This window comes from Myxine glutinosa, chromosome 6, assembly GCF_964187855.1.
Source record: "Myxine glutinosa chromosome 6, kmMyxGlut1.1, whole genome shotgun sequence".
In the NCBI taxonomy this organism is placed as follows: Eukaryota; Metazoa; Chordata; class Myxini; order Myxiniformes; family Myxinidae; genus Myxine; species Myxine glutinosa.
In genome coordinates this window covers 38,428,700-38,449,906 of record NC_136266.1, presented here as the reverse complement: position 1 = coordinate 38,449,906, position 21,207 = coordinate 38,428,700, and the positions used below count along the sequence as shown (strand labels likewise).

General features: G+C 44.0%; 1 protein-coding gene across 10 annotated transcripts in view; it reads left to right on the top strand.

The window, feature by feature from the left end:
• The first annotated feature begins 373 nt into the window (after window positions 1-373).
• ME2 (malic enzyme 2) overlaps window positions 374-21,207 on the top strand; it is a 37,696-nt gene continuing 16,862 nt past the window's right edge. For 2 of the 10 annotated variants that reach the window (XR_010984924.2, XM_068119840.2), the window contains exons 1-9: window positions 596-753; window positions 13,561-13,679; window positions 13,890-14,023; window positions 14,323-14,472; window positions 16,265-16,340; window positions 16,539-16,700; window positions 17,391-17,494; window positions 17,639-17,748; window positions 20,745-20,842. Coding sequence is in view for 9 of the 10 variants with exons in the window: in XM_068119840.2 (XP_067975941.1) it covers window positions 13,572-13,679; window positions 13,890-14,023; window positions 14,323-14,472; window positions 16,265-16,340; window positions 16,539-16,700; window positions 17,391-17,494; window positions 17,639-17,748; window positions 20,745-20,842 (942 nt within the window). In the remaining variant the exon portion in view is untranslated. Of the gene's footprint in view, window positions 772-847; window positions 1,153-1,255; window positions 1,359-13,560; window positions 13,680-13,889; window positions 14,035-14,322; window positions 14,473-16,264; window positions 16,341-16,538; window positions 16,701-17,390; window positions 17,495-17,638; window positions 17,749-20,744; window positions 20,843-21,207 lie in introns of those variants that run through there. The other 8 variants (XM_078779731.1, XM_068119841.2, XM_078779730.1 and 5 more) reach the window with 8 other exon arrangements.

Below are 21,207 nucleotides of genomic sequence, written 5' to 3'. Positions count from 1 at the left end.
GGACGACGCGCCATCGCATAATCTCTCCTGAACTTTGTTCCAGGTGAACTAAAGAGGATTAATGGAGTTTGATAACGTCATTCGGTTTTCCGAAACGCAAATGTCGCTTTCAGCGTCAAAGCGAATTTTATTAATCGCCGTTTTTGGGATGACTTTTCCACTGTCGTGATCGGACCAGGATACAGGAAAAGCGTGCCAGATTTATTGGCCACGTGGTAGGAAATCACGTAACGACATCTCGTGAACCTCCACGACATCCACCATATGTAATTTTCCTCTTTCCAAAGACTTGATATTTGTCTTTTTTATTGTATTTTTTTTTCGCTTTCTCCATATTTCCAAATGGTCCCATTATAGTTGTGCAGCCATGACAACACGATAGGCGGTGAATAAGTGTTGGACTTTCAGATATGGTTTTATTTATTTATTTTTTATCATTGTTTGGATTTCTTTACCTCAGCTAAACTGTTGTTCTAAATCTAATACCTCGATGTCCTCTGAGGTTTATTGGAGAACGCATTTGTGAAAAGTAAAGAGGAAGCGGGCTATGGAGTGTTATTTTGCGTGTGACCTATTGAAGAAGAAGCGAGGAGACAGAGTGGATTGTGGAGGAAGAAGAAGAATAAGCAAAAGAAGAAGAAGAGGAGGAGGAGCCTAGTTGATAATGGTAATTTTAACGTATTAAAGGTCAAGCGCGGTACTGTAACAATTTATTCTTTCTTTCGCAGTCATCAGGTTAAAATTGGGCCATCGGTGAGTACCCATCCAACTGTGAGTCCATGATTTCGGGTTTGATAATTGATATATCACTTTCATAATTATAATAACGTCGATATTGATTCGTGTCACGTCAGTTCGATGTCTCAAATTTAGCTTTTTTTTTTTTTAACCTTGAAACAGAGAATTCAAGATTTACTGTCGATCGACATCGTATGTCGATGTGAGGTTTCCTTACAAACTGTACGTGATTGGAATTACAGTCTAAGATACGTTTCCTGTCCCGTGCATGTGATGTCTCCATGAGGTGTCCTTGTAATTGCTCGTTTCAAATCCCCCCACAACATCTCGATGGGATTTAGATCCGGGCTTAGACTTGGCCATTCCAGAACCCTCCATTTCTTTCTTTTCAGACATTCCTTGGTGGATTTACTGGTATGTAAATACTATTTATTTACTTCTGATAAATACTGATACTGAAATACTGATACTCAAAATACTGATATTTACTTCCACTGGTCATTGTCATGTTGCAAAGTCCACCTTCGGTTGAGCTTCAACTTTCCGACAGATGAGATGGCCTCACATTATCCTCAAGCACCCTCTGGTACAATGAAGACTTCATAGTGGATTGTATGATGGTGAGCTGCCCAGGCCCTGATGCAGCTAAGCTGCAACAACAACAACAACATGCATTTTAAGGCCATTTTCCCTGCCAGAGCGGGGGTTAGCCTTGCAGTCCCCATGACAATCTTCTCCATTTTGCCCTATTTTCTGCATCTCTCCTTGTTAACCCCCTTGCCCGCATTTCTTCTTTACCATCTTTAGCCAGGTCTTTCTCGGTCTTCCCCGTCCTCTACTTCCTTCTACATTCATTTCCATCACTCTTCTCAACCAGTCACTTTCATCCTTCCTCAACACATGACCAAACCATCTCAACCTGTTCTTCTTCACAGCATCAATCACAGGCTCCATTCCCATCATCTTTCGCAATTCATCATTTGTCTTCCTCTCTCTCAACGATACTCCGCACATCCACCGAACCATTCACATTTCCACCCTTTCCAGCCTTCGTTGCTGCTCTACATTCATTACCCATGTCTCGCTCCCATAAATCACAACACTTCTCACACATGCAGCATACACCTTTCCCTTCAGCTTCAACGACACTCCCCTCCTCATCAGCACGCCACTCAGTTCCCGAAACTTCTTCCATGCACATCTCACTCTAGCAACCGTTGCCGAGTATGATCCACCTTCTCCATTCAGCATGTCTCCGAGGTAGAAAAATGTTTTCACACCTTTCAGCTTCACACCGTCTCCAAGATCCAACTCAACATTTCCTCCATCTGCAGCTCCCTCTGAATGTAGCTGCCACACTGGTTAATGACCCTCTCAGACCACTACATTTTTGATGAACCCACTCAGCGCACATTGCACATTGAATGGAGTTCACTCCAACACCCTTCCTGCACACAGCACATGGCCACTTCCCAGTTCTTTCCACCTCACCACATGCTTTACCACTTGCCATCACCTTCGTCTTTCCGATATTCACCTTCAGACCTTTTGTCTCCATACATTCCTTCCACTTGTTGATCTTCTCCTTCAGTCCATCCATACTTTCCGCAATCAACACCAGATCATCTGCATACAACAACTACAACGGTAAACCCCCCTTTACGTTCTGAGCCAGCACCTCCATCACAGCTACAAATAGTAGTGGACTTAGTACCGACCCCTGATGCACTCCCACCTTCACCTCAAACTCACCACTGTTCCCGTCCTTCGTTCTTACAGCTGTGCGCGCTCTTTTGTACATTGCCATCACGACTCTGATCAACCATTCCTCCACTCCTAACTTCCTCAATGCCCATGCCAATACTTCGCGTGGAACCCTATCGAATGCTTTCTCCAGATCAACAAACCCAAGAAACAACTTCTTCCTCTTCTCCATGTACTTCTCCTGCAACTGCCTCACAATAAAGAGCGCGTCTGTCGTCCCTCTTCCTGGCATAAATCCAAACAGCATTTCGTCGATCTTCACCTTCTTCCTTATCCTCCTCTCCAACACCCTTTACAATACCTTCATTCCATGCGCCAATAACTTTATCGCTCGGTACGAGCCACACTCCAGAGGGTCACCTTTCCCCTTGTATAGAGGGACGAGGGTACTCAGTTCCCAATCCACTGTAATGCGGCCTTCTTTCACCACCAGATTACAGATCTCTGTCATTCGCTTCACACCCCAACTTCCTGCTGCCTTCAACATATCTTCCACAACGCCCATCGGCCCTCCCGCTTTTCTACTCTTCATTGCTTTTATCGCTTCCTCAACTTCCTTCTCAGTTATCTTCTCTGCCGGTCTTAAAACTGGGTTACTCTCTATGTTGCCATCCCATTCATTCTCTGTATTCAACAGCATTTCCATATATATTTTCCATCTTCCTTTAATTCCATCTGGGTCCACAATGATTTGTCCCACTTCGTCCTTCAAGCAACTCACCCCCATCACATCACACCTCTCTTTCGCCATCTGCTTTGCAATCCTGAATACCGCTCTCTGACCCTCTTCCGAATCCAAGCGTTCTCCGAACATTTTCCTGCATGCCTCCTGTGCCTTTGCTACCTCTTTCTCAGCAGCCTTCTTGGCTGCCTTATAACTGTCATGCTCTGCTTTTTCTGCTCCCGTACCCTTCGCCTTCTGCCACTCCTTGAACCTCTTCCTCTTCTCGTCAATCGTCTTTCCAACTTCATCATCCCACCACCATGTTTCCGAGTGCCTCGGTGGTCCATTTGTCCATCCACATACCTCACCAACGGCTCCCAACATACTATCTTTCATTGACGTCCAACCACTTTCAAGCTCAACCACATCATCCTCTACCCTACTCAGCCTCTCTTTTAATGCCTCCCTTACTGTCACCTCTTTTAACCTCCACACCTTCATTCTCTGTTGGTACTTCACCTGCCGAGCTCTCCTTGCACCCTTCACCCTTATGTCGCAGACAACCAAGTGGTGCTGTGAAACAGCCTCCTCCCCCGGGATCACCTTTGTGTCCCGGAGGTGGCCCCTATCTCGCCTACGCACCATCAGGTAGTCAACGGTTGTCGTCGACCCACCTGACGTGTATGTAACAAGCTTATTATCCTCTTTCTGGAACTGAGTATTACAAATCAACAAATCAGCTCCATCAGCAAACTCCAAAATCCTTTCACCTGCTCCATTTCTCACACCATGTCCTTAACCCCCATTAACTCCCTCAAAACCGTCCATACTCCTTCCCACATGTCCATTTAGGTCTCCTCCTACCACAACAACTTTCTCATCTTTCACGTTTTCCATCAGCTTCTCTATCGCACACCAGAACTAGTCCTTCTCTTCATCGCTCCGACCAACCTGTGGAGCATATCCCGAGATGACGTTCACCAAGAGCTTTCCAATCATCATTTTCACCATCAACCTATCACTCACTCTAGTCACACTCACCACACTGTCTACAAACTCCTCAGAAAACAGGACACCAACACCATTCACGCCCTCCGGGCACCCTTGCCACATAAACTTGTATTTCTGTCCCTGCGTACCCTTCACCATTCTCACACCACTTCCCTTCCATCTCGTCTCTTGCACACAACATATGTCCACTCTTCTTCTGACCAATACTTCCACCACTTCTCCTGATCTCCCTGTCATTGTCCCTACATTCCATGTCCCAAACCTCAGAAACCGATCTCCACTTCGGGCTGTACCCTGCCCATATGTAGTTGAAATTGTCATGGTTCTCTTTTTGAGGCAATGTTTTTATGGCCGGATGCCCGTGCCTGACGCCAACCCTCTTCGTCGCCTCTTACGACACGCAGGGATGCGGTGTACCTATTCTAAACCAGGGTACACACCGGTGATGCAGTTAAGCTGCCCCAAACCATAATATTTCCACCACCATGCTTTACGGTTGGTATCAGGTTCTTGTGGTCAAATGCTGTATTTCGTTTTCGCCAAACATGTCTTCTGGTACTGTGGCCAAATAGCTCTACCTTTGACTCATCTGTCCAGAGCACATTGTTCCAGAAGTGCTGGTCTTTGCCTCGGTGTTCAGTCGCAAACTTTAGTCTTGCCCTGATGTTCTTTCTGGACAGCAAAGGATTCCTCCTGGCACACCTTCCATGCACATCAAATTTGTGCAGCCTCTTTCTCATGGTAGACTCGTGCACTTTGACATCAACAGTGGGAAGAGCTACCTGTAGGTCCCGTGATGACATTCTGGGGTTCTTAGAGACTTTCAGCATCTTGCGGTCTGCTCTCGGGCTGAACTTGCTGGGGCGGCCTGGCCTGAACAAGTTGGCAGTTGTTTGGAATCTTCTCCACTTGTAGATGATCTTCCGGACAGTCGAATGATTGATTTCAAATTGTTTGGAGATCTTTTTAAATCCCTTCCCAGACTTGTAGGTATCTATAACCTTCTTTCTGAAGGCCTCAGAGAGCTCTTTTGATCTAGGCATGGTGACGCCACACACTTCAACAACAAAGAGCAAACCAAACGAAATGTCTGAGGTTTAAATAAGACAGGTTCCTCCAAGATCTAACGATCTAACATCTAACGATGTTCTAATCATTTGCACCTGAGCTGGTGCACCTGATTCTAATTTTAGGTATTTGAAGTAGTGATAAATGTTGGGGTGTACTTACTTTTTCCACATGTGAAATTTGCATTTATGTTTATTTAAATTATACAATGGACTCCAAAATGTAAATGTTTCATGATATTTGTTATATTATATCACCTTTAACTATCAATATTGTTAAAACTAGGGCATTGCCCGTACGTGGGTGCCCGTTCCTTGCCAAAAAAAATAAAAAACGCTACCCGTACGCTCTACCCCGCCCGTACGCCCGTAAACAAAAAAAACCGCTCTTCGCTTCCGCCCTTCGCTCTGACTGAATTGGGAGAAATAATGCGCATAAGAAATCGAATTACGTACCGTAATGGCGGTCAGCTCGTAACGCGCTCAGCTCCGCTCGTCTCACATCGGCCACGCCTACGCAACAAAGCGTTCTGTGATTGGCTGCCGGAAAGCGTGCTGCCGGACAGTCTTCACTGTCCGGAAGTTCGCAAATCGCAGTTAGGATGAATCGTTTTAATTTAATCGCAGTTTGAATTCGTTTTAAAACATAGTTTAACGGCAACATAGTTTTCCAACGTGAAATAAATGAATACGCTGTCAAATGTGCCGTCCGAGGCAGAGTCTGATCGCCACGTTCGGCACACGTGATAGCTCGCTGCTCTCTGATTGGTTGAATCGTTTTTTGGACATAGCTCGGTAAGTAATTGTCCGATTAATATGAAACCTTGAAAAGGCACATCCTCGGGTCCCCAGCAATATACCTGGCAAGTTTCAAGTATATCGGACCCGTGGTTGTCGAGAAACAGCGGTCACAGACACACAGACACACAGACACACAGACACACAGACACACAGACACACAGACACACAGACACACAGACACACAGACACACAGAGATTACTGGAATTATAGATAGATGAAGATCAAATAGCTGTATGTTGAAATATTTTGAAAAAGTCAAAACTTTACAAGGGGTGTACTTACCTTTTCACGTGACTGTATATGTATATATATAGTGTTGCGGATTTGAGAATCCTGTGTTTTTTTGTGTATATATCACCCTCTAAGTAGTGTAATGATTCCTTGTAAATACCTCCGTTGTGTGTAAAGGTCAAAGGTGGTCCTCTTAGTTACTCCATCGCAAGCACGTAGGCCACCATATACCCTTATAAATAGTTATTTCCTTATTATGTGTATTAGTCTAAGTCTGTGTTCCCCATTAATTGACTCTGCATTGCACCGAATTGAAATAAGATAGATCCCCTTTCAATTCCCTCAAAGCCTCTATTGCCAACTGCATTCGCCGCCATTGCCATGTGCTCTAACTCGGAGAAGAAAGGCGTGTCTCCGCCCCTCGTCATCGGAAGGAGGAGTGAACCAGCCCCGATCAACCAACCAAGCACGAGGGGTTTGGCTTGAGAGGGCGGAGAGAGAACGATCGGGCAGGTTCGCGAAGATTCCAGGGTGTGGTCCTATATAACCCGTCACGCGACGCCCCCAACAGAGAAGGGATGAGTTCACCTAAAGGAGTCCACTGCAGCTTTGAACAAACCGCAGCTTTGAACCACCGCAGCTTTGAGCGTCGACAGCGGTGACGGCAGTTGCGGCCACGAAGCAACGTCGCCGTGCGGAGACGATTGGGGAGAGTCGGCGGCTGCTCAACTCGAGCCGGGATCACACCAACCACCCGCATCCTTCCCGCCTTGTGATCCCACCTCCTCGTCCGTCCAGCCATCCACCTCCAACTGAACCTTCCTCCCCTTCCAGCCATCCGTTCCTGCCTTCATTCCCCATTCGTGTAAGTCTGATTGTCGTCTGTTTTGTGTGTCTTGTCCTGGGGTATAAGTAAGTTTGTATAGGTAAGCTCGTGTAGCGCTGTGTCTTCTGATCCTTCCATTCTTCTGTAAATTCTTTTCGTATTTTTCCCTTTGCCTTGGTTATTTTGGTCTTGTAAATATTTAGTAATAAATCCTGTTCTTCCTACCCTGCCTTCTTTCCTTTACATCCGTTTCGTTTTAGTGATTTCCCCATTGGATATCTGTGGCACGATTTGGCCAACGAATAGGATCGGGTTAGTTTCTGTTAACGGTTCGAGCCGCGGGCTGCCATCCACTCGGCAAATAACATCTTGTCCGCGGTCGCGAACGGGGTTGCTCACCTGCCTCTCCGGAGGGAGCCGAGCAGCTTCAGGAGCGTAGACGGCCAGTGAAAATAGAAGGGGGACTAACGCCCCCCCCCCCCCAAGGGGAGTGCCATACTCCGTTTCCGTAACAATATATATATATTGTTACGGATCCGGGGGGTGGCACTCCCGCTAGCAAGGGGGGGTTAATCCCCTTGTCCTGTTAAGCTGGCCGTCTCCGCCAGTCCTGGAGCTATTACGTCACTTCCGGTCAGCGCTGAATAGGGTAGTAGGCCAATTTTTCCTCTGACCTAATTACCAGCGCCTTTCGGTACGCGAGGAAATGAGCCCCGCCCGAGCTGCGGCTGTAATGGACACGCCGAGCGAAGCGAGCCACGACTCAGGCCGTTAACAAAAGACTAAACCCGATTATAGCGGTTGGCCGAATCGTGCCACAGGTACTCAATCGGGAAAGGACTAAAGCGATCGGGGCAGAATGAAACCAAAATAAAGGAATACCAGATATTTATTAATTATGTACACGAAATGAAGAAGAAACGAAAGGTAAGACTGTACAGGAAGAGGAAGAAGCAGATACACAGGGCAACCTTAAAACAGTCTTATATTATACCCCGGACAAACAAACAGACTTACACGACAGGGAATGGCAGGAAGGAATGGCTGGAAGGAGAAGAAGGGTCCAGGCAGATGGTAGGCGTCGAGGTCCGGCTCCAGGAGTGGACTCGCGTCGTGGCGGGAAACCCTGGCAGGCAGCGAGCGCGTATCGTGGACCGCGAGCGGACGTTATATATATCGGGGAAACTGGGATACGGCGTACTTAATATGTCGCTCGTGCCAACGCTCTCTCTCTCTCTTGAACAAGGTTCGTATCATCAACGGTCCCCTGCGCAGTCCGTTACCATCAGCAGTCCGTGGCGCACTCCCAGCTCCGCTCCAGCTTATCGACCCGAACTCCTTCTCACCTCATCTGTTGAAGCAGTGCCTCGCAGCCGCTTTTATTGTCCGTTCTTGTATCAAGCCGCCGGCTCCGATGACACGCCTACCGGTCGGCTCACCTCGGCGCTGGTTGGCCGGCAAGGGCTTACTGGCTCCACCTCTGATGATGAGTTCACGTGCCACACCTTGTTCTTGTGGTTCCGCCCCCTTTTTCCTCTGCTTGAGACCGCGTGCGTAATGGCGGCTTGGTGCCAGCAAACAGCCAAAGGCAACGGCAGCGAACGCTATTCTACTGTTACTGCAATTTGACGAGTGGGAGAGATGACTGGGAAAATTGAAAGGGGCCTATCTTATTTGATTAATGCAACGCAGATTCAACTATTGGGAACAGATCCTTAACTGAAACACGTAATAATGAAATAACTACAGAGAGGTCCTATGGTTCTCTACGTGTTGTACATGGACTAACTAGGGTGCGATCTTTAATAAAGCCAATTGATGGGGATATTTACAGGGGATCATTTATAAGGGAAACATTTACTAAAATTTACTAGTGAAGGTTCTAAAAACAGTAACAATATATATATATATATATATTGTTACGGTCCGCGGATAAGGATGTTGTTTGCTGAGCGGAGGCACCGCGGCCGAACAGTTTTCCCCGACTAAACCCGATTCCCGAACGTTGGCCGGATCGCGCCACAGATATTCAATTTGGAAACCTCTAAAGCGACCGAATGTAAAGAGGAAGAAGAAGACGTACAGAAGAGTAACGCGATTTATTATTTACACACACAAGCAAAAGGAGCAGTCAAAGTTATATACAGGGAACATGGAAAAAGCAGGTGACACAGTGAAAATACTAGCTTATACAAACTTAATTAAATACCCAGGACAGAACAAACAGAACAAACTCACGTACACAAGAAGGATGGAATGGCAGGAATGAATGCTGGAAGGAGGAATGGGAAGGTTCAGCTGGGGCAGATGGTTCGGGCTTGATCCCGCACGGGACGTCGGCTGGACCTCGACGGCCACCGATGCCACCACTATCTGGTTCCCGCGGGGTAACGGGTTGAAGCTGCCTGGTGGAGTCAACGCTGCTTGTGGAGCCAAAGCTGCTTCTCTGGCTCACCTCAGGGCGCGTCTGCCGTCTCTGGCGCAACTGCTTGTAATTGACCTTGAACCTTCTCTCTCTCCAAAGCTCATCTGGATCTTCTTACGCAGTACCTTGCGCGCGCGCTTTTATAACGCCTCCGGCGATCAAGCCGCCGGCCTTCAGGACACGCCCATTGGTGTGCTCACCTCGGCCCTGGTTGGTCGCGCGACCCTCTGGCTCCGCCCTTGATGACGACGGGCGGGCACGCCTTTCTTCCCCGACCCGAGCACATGTTCAATGGTGGTTTTGGAGGGGATGTAATATTGGCAATCGAGGCTTGGCCATGACGAAAGGGGAAATGGAGGTTTTGGGAATGGGAATGAAGAATGAAGGGAATCTATCTTATTTCACTTGGTGCAATGGAGTGTCATTTTAATGGAAGACAAAGCCTTAACCTAATACACAGAATAAGGAAATAAACTACTGAACAAGGGTATTATAGTGTCCTTCAATGTATGCTTTATGGAATTAACTACCGGAACGCCCTTTGACCTTTATACAACAGACTGGAGGCAGGAAGGCGATATTTTACAACAATTTACTATACAATAAAAACACAATAAAAAAAACACAATCCTCATTTCCGCAACAATATATATATATATGTATATATATGTATATATATGTATATATATGTATATATATGTATATATATATATGTATATATATATATGGGCAATTCCATAATTAGGAGGACATGACCTCAAAATTTCAAATTGTCTTTTTCATGCATTTTTTGGTTGTATATGACTAAAGACACCTCAAAGTTTCTGGAAAAAACATTTATCTTGCTGTGTCTTTGGTATAAGTGGGTGAAAATAGCGAATTTATATTGGTGATGTTTTCCTGTGTAATTTCTAATGCAAGATAAGAAAAAGTTAATTAAGCCATTATAAGCATGAAAATAACTATATCCACACAAACTTATCAAATTTATTTAGTGATTACAATGCTCTAATAGATTTATCATACAAAATTTAGGATCAAAATTGATTTAGCCAAAAGATTGTGAAATTCAAAACCCTTGGTAAGCCATGTAACATTACTAACCAAAACATGAATTAATTTTTCTACTGTAGAGAAAATGCAATGGCTATGAATTGTCATATTTCAAATTTTCTTCTTATATGCAATGCTATATTAAAATTTAGGAACAAGTATTACATATATTCCATGATGTGTAAAATATAAGCAGTCAAAATCTGTAACGTTACTAACCATGTAACGTTACTAACCAGGCTGTAAGGATTGCAACGTTACTAACCATAACATTAGTGAAAGAGATACTTATGAGCAGGCCCTAATCAGAAGTCAAATGCATTTTACTACCTAATATGATGCAGAAAATCTTTCTTCAGCTTAATTTATTACTACTTGCCCATTTTTTTAGTTCATACATAATATTGTTGCAGTTTTGTGAATAAAGGCAACCCCCCTAGAGTTAGTTACACCACAAAATGTAGCCTCCTATAGTTAGTTATTTCTTATTAAATGTAAAGCATAGGCCCTTTCAAGTGTTTATTAATAAAGACCAAATATGCGTTGAGTCAGGCAGGATGATTGTCGGCCTCATTGAGGCCTGAAGTGCCTCGTCATGGGACTAGACTAGGCCCTGCAGGCCTGAAGGAGGAATAAAACCTTCCCCGAAGGAGGAACGAGACATTCCTGGGAGGAGGAGCAGTGAGCAACCAATGGGAGCTAAAGGGAGTGGCCGAGGGTGGCCAATGAGGGGCTGTCACGTCACGTGATCCCCGGCGGCCAATTGAGACCCATGGAACATTCCGGAAGGGGATCCGGGGGGGGGGGGGGGGGTTATAAAAACCCGGCCCAGAACACACTATATATATATATATGTATGTATATACATCCGTTGCTATCTGGTCAGATGGCCCAGCGTCACAATTTAAGAACCGGTTTGTGGTGGCAGCAACACTAGGTACTCTTCAAGAGGCTCACAAGATCCACATCGAGTGGAGCATTTTTTCGACCTTGTTGAAAAGGCCCAGTTGATGGGATTGGTGGGTCTGCCAAGCGCGTTGTCATGCAGAAAGTTCTTAACCGCCAAAACATCGTCACAAACGCAGGCAGCTTTGTTGCCGCAGCAAGCACCATGGAGAATGTGTGTGTCACTGAGGTTAACTCAACGGAGATTACTAGGAGGAATGAAAGGCTGAACTTGAAGGGTGTTTTCAGTCAGGCCAAGCCCATCACTGCCATCGGCAAGATGCATTTCCTGAAGGTGGTGAATGATGACGTGGTGTCTCACGTTCTGACAAAAGCCAACACTAAGAGGGCTGACGACGATGATGTTTTAACCCAAAGCAGTGATTAATCTATTGTAGTGGGAGACTGGTACAGAGTAGAATACGAAGGCAAGCAATCTCCCGGAGAAGTTGTTGCCGTGTGCGAGGGTGAGTTTCAGGTGTCAGTAATGGAGCGAGTGGGAAAGTACTGGAAATGGCCTACACAAAAGGATGACATTTTCTACACGGAGAACAAGATGATTTCTAAATTGGATGCTCCAGAAGTTGTCAATAACCGTGGACACTTCAAATTTTCTTTTCAGATTTGAACTTTATCAAGGATCAATGCATTAGACTGCAACTGACTGTTCAAGTTAATTTGTGCAAATTAATCTGTAAATCTGTTAATTAATCTGTTAATAATAGTTAATCTCTTCAATTGCAAGTTGTGAGTTAAGATTTTAAATAAGAGGTATATGGATAACTGTTAATTTACATGTAATTCCTAAGTGTATCTTGTGATTTTAAGGAAGGGGGAGGGTCAAACATGATGTTTTGTAACTCGTACCTTTGCATGGACAAACTAACGTTACTAACCGTAACATGACTAACCATGATTTTTGGGTCTAATTCAAAAATGAAGAGTCAAGCTGCTAAAATTATTGCCAGAAATATTTGTCATCAAACTAGAAGTAAAATGAATATAGCACTTTGTTTGAGGTATCTCACGTTTTAGGAATTTTTTTGTCTGAAAACTGATTTTTTTCCCATGTCCTTTTTTGTAATGTTACTAACCAACATTAAAAGTTACCATTGCAACTCTAATATTTTTTGAATTGTTTTCATTCTTTTCTATATTATAGACCTGTATTAGCCCGGTGTTGGCTTAGTGGTTAGGGTGCCGGCTTGGGATCCTAGGATCCTGGGTTCGAATCCCGGTCGATCGCTGAATTAACACCAGGGGGGTTGACTCAGCCTGTCATCCTTCCGAGGTCGGCAAATTGACTACCAGCTTGCTGGGATGAATGATCACGGTGTGTGCCCCGGTTTAGAATAGGTACACCGTATCCCTGCGCATCGTAAGAGGCGATTAACAGGGTTGGTGCCAGGAAGGGCATCCAACCATAAAAACATTGCCTCAAACAGGGAACCATGATTGTAATGGGGCCCGCAAGGCCAGCCCCTGCTCTAGCGGGGGAAATGGCCTAAAAAAACGATCATTCATATATATATATTCTGTATTATAGACCAAGGGCGCATGAACATGTTGTAACATGATTGTGACTTGAAATGAATAGATGGTAATGTTGCAGTGGAATAAGATATGCAAATCTGCTAAAAATGTAACGTTACTAACCATGGAATTGCCCATATGTATATGAGCATGGGCATCCCAGTATATGTTACGCAAAAGGATCATGGGAGCGGAGTTTATCAAAGTGACTAGGGAATGGACAATTACCGTAAGAACTTACCATTGGTATGACCGTATTGTAATAAGGTCATTCATCAATTATAAGACTTGTTTTTCTGCTGCTCATTTGCTACCTTGCATGACCCAATTGTCAGAAGTTACACAATTACCTCCACCATGGCTATTGCTTTCATACTGCTGTCATTCCAGTTACTAATCCCATAAACAGAGTTGATCTGGTCATGTTCTTCTCATCTTTCACATCTTGTATGGAACATACGTGCTTTATACGCTAAGCCTTTTGGCTTCTTCCCTCTCTAGTGTCACGCACCATGCTAAACAGTTTGCGTTCTGTGCGTGGGATCTGTGTGTCCAGTGTACGATGTGTGCACACAAAGGAGAAGGGCAAACCTCTCATGTTGAATCCACGCACTAACAAGGTAATTGCACAAAGTTTTGCATTTGTAAACGTATCGGTGGATTTCAGTGCTTAGGTGTTTTGGTTGTGCTAACAAGCTTTTAACCACGTTTAAACGTGTCTCATTGTTGCTTGCACACTGGATTTTGAGAGTCTCAGTCAGTTCTGAAAGTGTGAGATTGCATTCTTTGTAGGAATACCTAATGAATGAATGGTGCGTGATCTCTTCTAGGGCATGGCGTTTACCTTGCATGAGCGACAGGTATTGGGGCTCCAAGGCCTCCTTCCCCCAAAGTGGGAGAGCCAGGACATTCAGGCCCTCCGCTTCAAGAATAACATTAACAAACTGAAAGACCCCCTGGAAAAGTATGACAGACGTGCGTGTCACGCCGCATTACTTCCAACCGATAAATAGTCGGGTCATCTTTCGGTCTGTGTTTAATGTAAGAGTTTGTCGGATTTTTTTTTTTCATACAACTACCTTTGTAATCAAAGCCGTTGCTGCTGGGACTTGAACCCACAACTAAACAATGTTAAGGCAAACACAAACGTTTTTCCAAAGGAAGAAGGGACTTGGCACAATGAAAAAAAACCAAAAACCTTGTCTTGAAAACCACGTTCTCTAGCTCCAAACAAACCTTGTTGTATTTGCTCACCTTGTGCAGGTACATCTATGTTATGGGAATTCAGGAAAGAAATGAGAAGCTGTTTTACCGGATCCTGCAGGATGACATCGAAAACCTCATGCCCATTGTGTATACGCCAACTGTCGGCTTGGCCTGTACTCATTATGGCCATATTTTCCGCAGGCCCAAGTATGACACCATTTTTATGTCATTGTTTCCTGCCTTGCGTACTTGTGTGTTATCTTCATCACTGGAGCTTTCTTTTATGTTTCTTCTTGTCTTTCCTTCTCAGAGTTATTTGAAATGGTGTACGTTTCCCCCTTTCATGTTCTTGTAAATATTTTAGCATACGACCTTTTCATTTTTTTAAAATACTATACACTGTACAATATAATACACACACACACACACACACACACACACACACACACACACACACACACACACACACACACACACACACACACACACACACACACACACACACACACACACACACATGTGTTTGTGTGTATATATGTATGTATATATATATATATGTATATGTATATATAATCCTTGGTCTTTACTTTGTGCCTCACTACTCCATTAGGTTAGAAGGTCTAAAACCATATATACCAGCGAGGTACGCGTGCTGAGCACAGGTGGGGAGCCGAAAAAACAAACGAGCAATGCGGAAACGGTGAATGCTAAACCAAGGAACCAATAAATTCCACAATCCTGTGCCACCTGTAGTCGAACATCAAGCATGGGCAGCAGGTTCATGAAAAACGTACCCTTTTGAATGGATCTATATCCAGTCAATGGCGAATCTGCATATGCCGATCTGCGAATGTTACGCTTAGAAAGTAGAAACCCTCACATCATTTCCTCATTCACTTGAACTCGATGTCTATTTTCATTCAAAACATCATAACTCCAATCACAAATTAAATAGCATTAATATAAAAAATAAACTTTTACCAACACTCGTGACATAAACAAATATTTAAATCCATGCAGACGTTACATTCGGATGTGGAGTATTTCTGTACGGTTGGAAATTCAAAATCGCAGTTTTATTCACTTGATTCCAAACGTCATTCCAATCATAAATTTATACTATAACAAAATACTGTGTAAAATGATGATTGTATTGAGATATTGTCAAACCAGCTCATTACGTCACGTGTTCACTTCCGGATTAGGGGCAGGTTCATATCGAGTTAATTTCAAAATCATAATTTTATTGAGGCACTTATGAAACCTCCTACCTACCTTACAACATCCGCTGGGACCCCAAAACATTCCACAGAAGGTTTGGTGGGGCTAGCCCCAAAACTGAGGGAGTAGTTTGGGGACAGACAGACAGACAGACACTCCTGTTTTATAATATAGATACAGGAGAACCCCGACATGCGCTTGTGGATTCGCAATTCGCGGAACGCAGCTATTCACGTTTTTATAAAATGTGATCTGCTTCTACTTTTCGGCCCTTGTGCTCCAGCTTTTTTGGAAATGCTTTTTGGAGCCTTGTGCTCCAAAGTCACGTTTTTTGTGGGCTTAAGCCATCCCCGCCCACGCCCACTCACGTACCCCCAACATTGTTGGTATTTTCTGTTGAACGAAAAAGGCTGCCTCACAGACGATTGCAAACAGCATGGGGGAGATGGAGTGAGGAAGAAGATTTTTGGTCGGTTATGCCGTGGGGAGTGGGAGTGCTTGGTTTTTCGCATAATTTTATTATAAATATTTTATGCCAGGACTAAAAGCAACACCTGCCAAAAGGCAGATGAGGTCCTGAAGGGAGCCAATAGCCACCCAGTAAGGAAGTTGAAAGAATGAGAGAGAGATTGGTGTTAGATCATTTATCATAAATTGAAAACTTCCCATAAACTTTCATGTGTATGAACTATTTACTTTGCAGAACCTTGCAGTTTTTATGCTTGTGTTGTACATGTAAACAAGTGCTTGATGGGATGAGGTTGTCTTTCTACTGCAGAGGGCTTTTCATCAGCATCAATGACAAAGGACACATCCGAGGCATCCTGGATAACTGGCCAGAAAATGATGTCAAAGTGAGGTCACTTGGTGGAACCATTGTAGTCACGTGATCATGAAGTTTAGACTTTAAATTATAATTTAAAGCAATATAGGTTGTAAGTCATAAGAACATTTCTCACTCGCAAAATTGCATTTTCTTTTCTGCCAATGCCAGATTGTTTTTGGTTTTGGTGCCTATTTAAATCTTCTTACATGACCCTGCAAATGGGCAGGCCATTGTGGTGACAGATGGTCAGCGTATTCTGGGCCTTGGAGACCTTGGAGTTTATGGCATGGGCATCCCGGTGGGCAAGCTTTGCCTGTATTCTGCGTGCGCTGGAATACGTCCGGAGAAATGCCTGCCAGTCTGCATCGATGTCGGTACAGACAATGAGGTGAGGAATGCAAACCGTGGCATTGTATCATTATGACAGTCATAACAACACACAAGCTGCAGTAGATGAAGTGCGTAATGGATAAGAAGCCCATGCTGTGCTCACATCGTTGATCAATGACACGAGGCTTAGTGCTTCCACCCTTTTACATTACCCCGCTTACGCGAGGTGAAGAGAGGGGTTAAGCAATTGGTTCATGTCCGTTCATCTGTCCGTCTTGTCAGTTTATGATCGTCAGCTTATATTCGAGGAATTGCTTGTTTAATTTGAATGTTGTATTTTGAACGTGAATTGGGGCACGCATCGGAAGACGAGGCTTTCGTTTTAACGTACTTTGGCTTTGAATTCATCCTGATCGCACATGCGCAAAGTGGAGTGAGGTAACGTCTGGCCGTCAAACAAAATTGATTGAAATACTGCAGAACCTCCAGTTTTGCAGTATTTCAATTTAAATAAAGGTTCATTGGGGTGGTGTATAAGGGTGGTGTTCGGGATCGTTTCTGGATTACTTCAATAGCACTAAACTTTCGTATTTTTTTTAAACGATGGTTAAAATCATTATTTTATTAAAATTGAACAATATCCTGAAACACTGCCTGGGATATCGTGTTTTATGAACTCTCTAGTTACTAATGTTTGCATCAAACTACTGAGGGTTAAATAAGGTAAATGGACTCTTTTCATGCACAGGAGTTGCTGGATGACCCTTTCTACATGGGGCTATACCAGAAGCGTGATCGCAGCCAAATGTATGATGATCTTATCGATGAGTTCATGGAAGCTGTCGTTGAGAAGTAAGTTTTGAGCAACAATGCAATGTTTTGTAGCTCAGAGTATTGGGTTAACACTTAATGTCTGAAACGTCTTTGTTATCGTTGATATCAACATAATGAACTGCCATAGATAAGGTTGAGGTTTATCTTCTCATTTCATGGCAGGTATGGACAGAACACACTTATCCAATTTGAAGATTTTGGAAACCATAATGCATTCCGGTTCCTCCGCAAGTATCGTGAGACGTACTGCACCTTCAACGATGATATACAGGGTATGGAAAACTACTGTATTATGTTACAAAACCCATGATACATTGTCAAATTCCAATTTGTGCTCACTCCTATTATATATTTATTTATCTAAAAGTAATTACATTTGATATATATATATATATATATATGAAATCCGTGTGCTAATTTAGATAACCTTGTACAGTACTTTCCACAAGCATTTTGCGAGTTTTCACTGCAGGCGATGCATGCTAATAAAATTCCATGAAGTTCACCATAATGGGACCCAAATTTGTGGCTCCAGAACAGGTGTGAGTGAGACCCACCATCCTAAAAGGTTGTGGGAAAGAAGTATCGAAACCTCTGTATGAAGCTAAGTAGGTGGTCTTTCTGTATATCATCAGAAAGAAACCTCTGTATCACTCACTCACTCACCGCAGGCAGGTAGGTGGTCTTTCTGTCTTCTACCGACTCCTCTCCGGCCTTGCTCCCCCAGCTCTCTCTGTGCTCTGTCCCCCAAATATTCCTACAGGTCGCACAAGATCTGCCAGCAAGCCTCTGATGGTTAAACTGCCAAAATATCGGCTCTCTGCTCACCTTCACTCCTTCATTCCTCTTTTCTCCCGCCTCTGGAACAAACTCCCACACTCCCTTCAATCCCACTCCTCCCTCCAGGTCTTTAAAACAGCTGTTCACCACCATCTCTTATCTTCCCCCATCCAAAACCTTGATCTTTTCTACCCCCACTAATTCACCCCAGATCCACCTTGTTTGTAATTCCAACTTCTTTCCTGGTAGTCCTGGCAGTGTCCATATGTTTTATGCCTCTCCCACCCCCTTTCCCATGCCTCCCCCCCAAAGCCCTCTCCCTCCCACAGTTCTCTCGATGTCTCCATGTCTCTCGGTTCCTGCTCTCAAATGTTGTGTTTGTGTCCTTCCCCCTCTCTCCCCATCTTGTCTACCGCTCCCGATGCTTTTTGTTTTATGTGTCGGTTTGTCGGTTATGTGTCGGTTTGTCGGTTTGTCTTTCTGTGTGATAAATGTTCGCTCCTTCACGAGCCTCGATCTTGTATACAAAAAAAAAAAAAAAAAAAAAGTCCAGAAAGTAGGAAAACCACTCAATCGCCTACAAATTGTGAAAGTTGTGGAGTTATCAGTTATGTCCTTTTGAATGTGAACGTAATGCATTTAGATTTGTTGTAAGGAGTAGTTTTAAGGAAATAAATAAAATGAACAAGATGGTATTCATAGAATACTTACCTTGCGCAGTCAACTTGGTGCGAGCCAAATCTTCTGTTTTTGAAGGTTTTTTTTTCTTTGATCCAATATGGCTGCCAGACCACATGATCGATTACATCATAAATTTATATTCTCTAATATAATTATTGTGTAGATGACGCTCAATAAATTTCAAACTGATCAGACTAAGCGTTGCCCCTGTTGAATTATGATGTCATAATTAAGGCACCAATGACGTCATCATTAACAACACTTATTCCCCATGCGGAGTTATTTACAATGAGCTACGTTTCAATTTTTTCCTTGGAGCGGTTTTAGGGATTAGGTGCAACGTTTTCGGTTTTTCCAAGATGTCACTCACTCCTATTGACCTATGAAACCACGTGACATATGACGTCATAATTATCATTAAAATATTCGACAGGAGGAGGCGCTCCTACGGTAAAATTTCATGTCAATCAGACCAACGGTTGCCGAGAAAATGAGTTTTTTAAAATGCAGACACATGTACCCCACACATACGCACGTACGCAACCGAATGCCTAACCCTGCTTTTCACTTCGTGAGCGCAGGGGAATGAGTGTGCGTGCATCGTTGCGTGTAAGGGTTGCGAAGCCACACTCCATGGGGGGCACTGCCCTGTATTATCGAGTCGTGAAAGGCTAATTTTGTCCGAGTACAGGCTATTGTCCAGCGTTTTCTAACAACTTAGTCCAACTGTTACAAGGGAGGGCTATAGGGTTAGCTTAAAATTTGAACACAAGGATTTGAATGATAAGAAAACGCAGAACATGGAAGCAAAAATAAACAAATGAATGAATGACTGCACAAATCTCACCATCCTGACATTTTTTTTTTTTTTTGTATACAGAGTCGAGGCTCGTGAAAGAGCTAACATTTATCAATCAAACAAAGCAAACAAAGTATATAAAAAGGGGAGCGGTCGACAAGATGGGGAGAGATGGGGAGGAAGCACACAAACAACATTTGAGAGCAGGGACATCGGGAGATGTGTGGGAGGGAGAGGGCCTGGGGGGAGGCAGGATAGGTATAAAACGCAAGGACACCAAGGACTTCCAGGAAATAAGTCAAAAGTCACCTCAAAAAAGTGGATTTGGGGTGAAATTAGCGGGGGTAGAACATTGAGGACATTACACGCAAAGGACAAATCTTGCCTCACACTTATTTGTTGCATGCCTCATATCATAACACACAAAGGGTTGAGGGCAGGGGAAGTAGGATGTGAAAATAACAAAGGAACTTCAAGGTGGGATCAGATAATGGAAAGAAACTGGTATAATGAAGGGCGATCGTAGGTGGGGTCATGGGATCTGGCCTTGATTTTTGTGGGACGTGCAGGTGTAAAGCCGTCGCCTCACACAACACAGTAGCCCAACTGCATTGTTCATCATCCTTGCAGCACTAGCTCACTAGCCGTACTCCCTTGCACATCACATTGCTTCAAATATCATACTATGTTTCTGTCACTGCCCCCCCCCCCCCCCCCACGACCCACACCTCTTGACTGCTGCGTGCATCCTTGTAATGTGTTTTTCATCTGCCCACAACTGCATTCGCCATTTCCTGGATGATAACATTCTTTTTGCCAGCTCCATTCTGGGTGAACCAGCCCAAGCAGCATGATTGCGATGTCGACAGATATCTGCTTCAGGGGAAAGATTATAATCACAAGAGGGGAGAATAGGAGGGTGGGGGAAGATGGGTTCCATTAAATGCACGTGCACATGTGTGGTTTTTTTTCAAATATTTTTGCCCCATTGTTTTTCGTTTCTTGCAGGCACAGCATCTGTGGCAGTGGCTGGGCTCTTGGCTGCACAGAGAGTAACAGATGTCCCACTCTCAAAAAACAAATTCTTGTTCCTCGGAGCAGGCGAGGTATTGCTTCATATTCAGGGTTTCGAGCACTACCATCTGTTTAACAACTGTGTATTTTTGTAAAAGTTTTTGAAGAGAAATTTAATGTACCCATAAATTATCTGACATGTCAACATTTTTCATTGTTTTTGCTACTATCACGCTCTAGATCATGCGACACTCATCCAATTGAGCTTGATGCTGTGGCTGCCCTCCTTCCACACTGACATGTTTACCCTCTCGTGTAGACTGCAAGGAAATAGATTCACTTCCACTCATAGCTTTTGTGCACGTGCTATATTTAAGCTTCACTGGAGCATGCAACAACTTGCTTCCCCAACTGCCCACTCGCCCCTCCCCAACCCCCTTTTCTCAACAACTTGCTT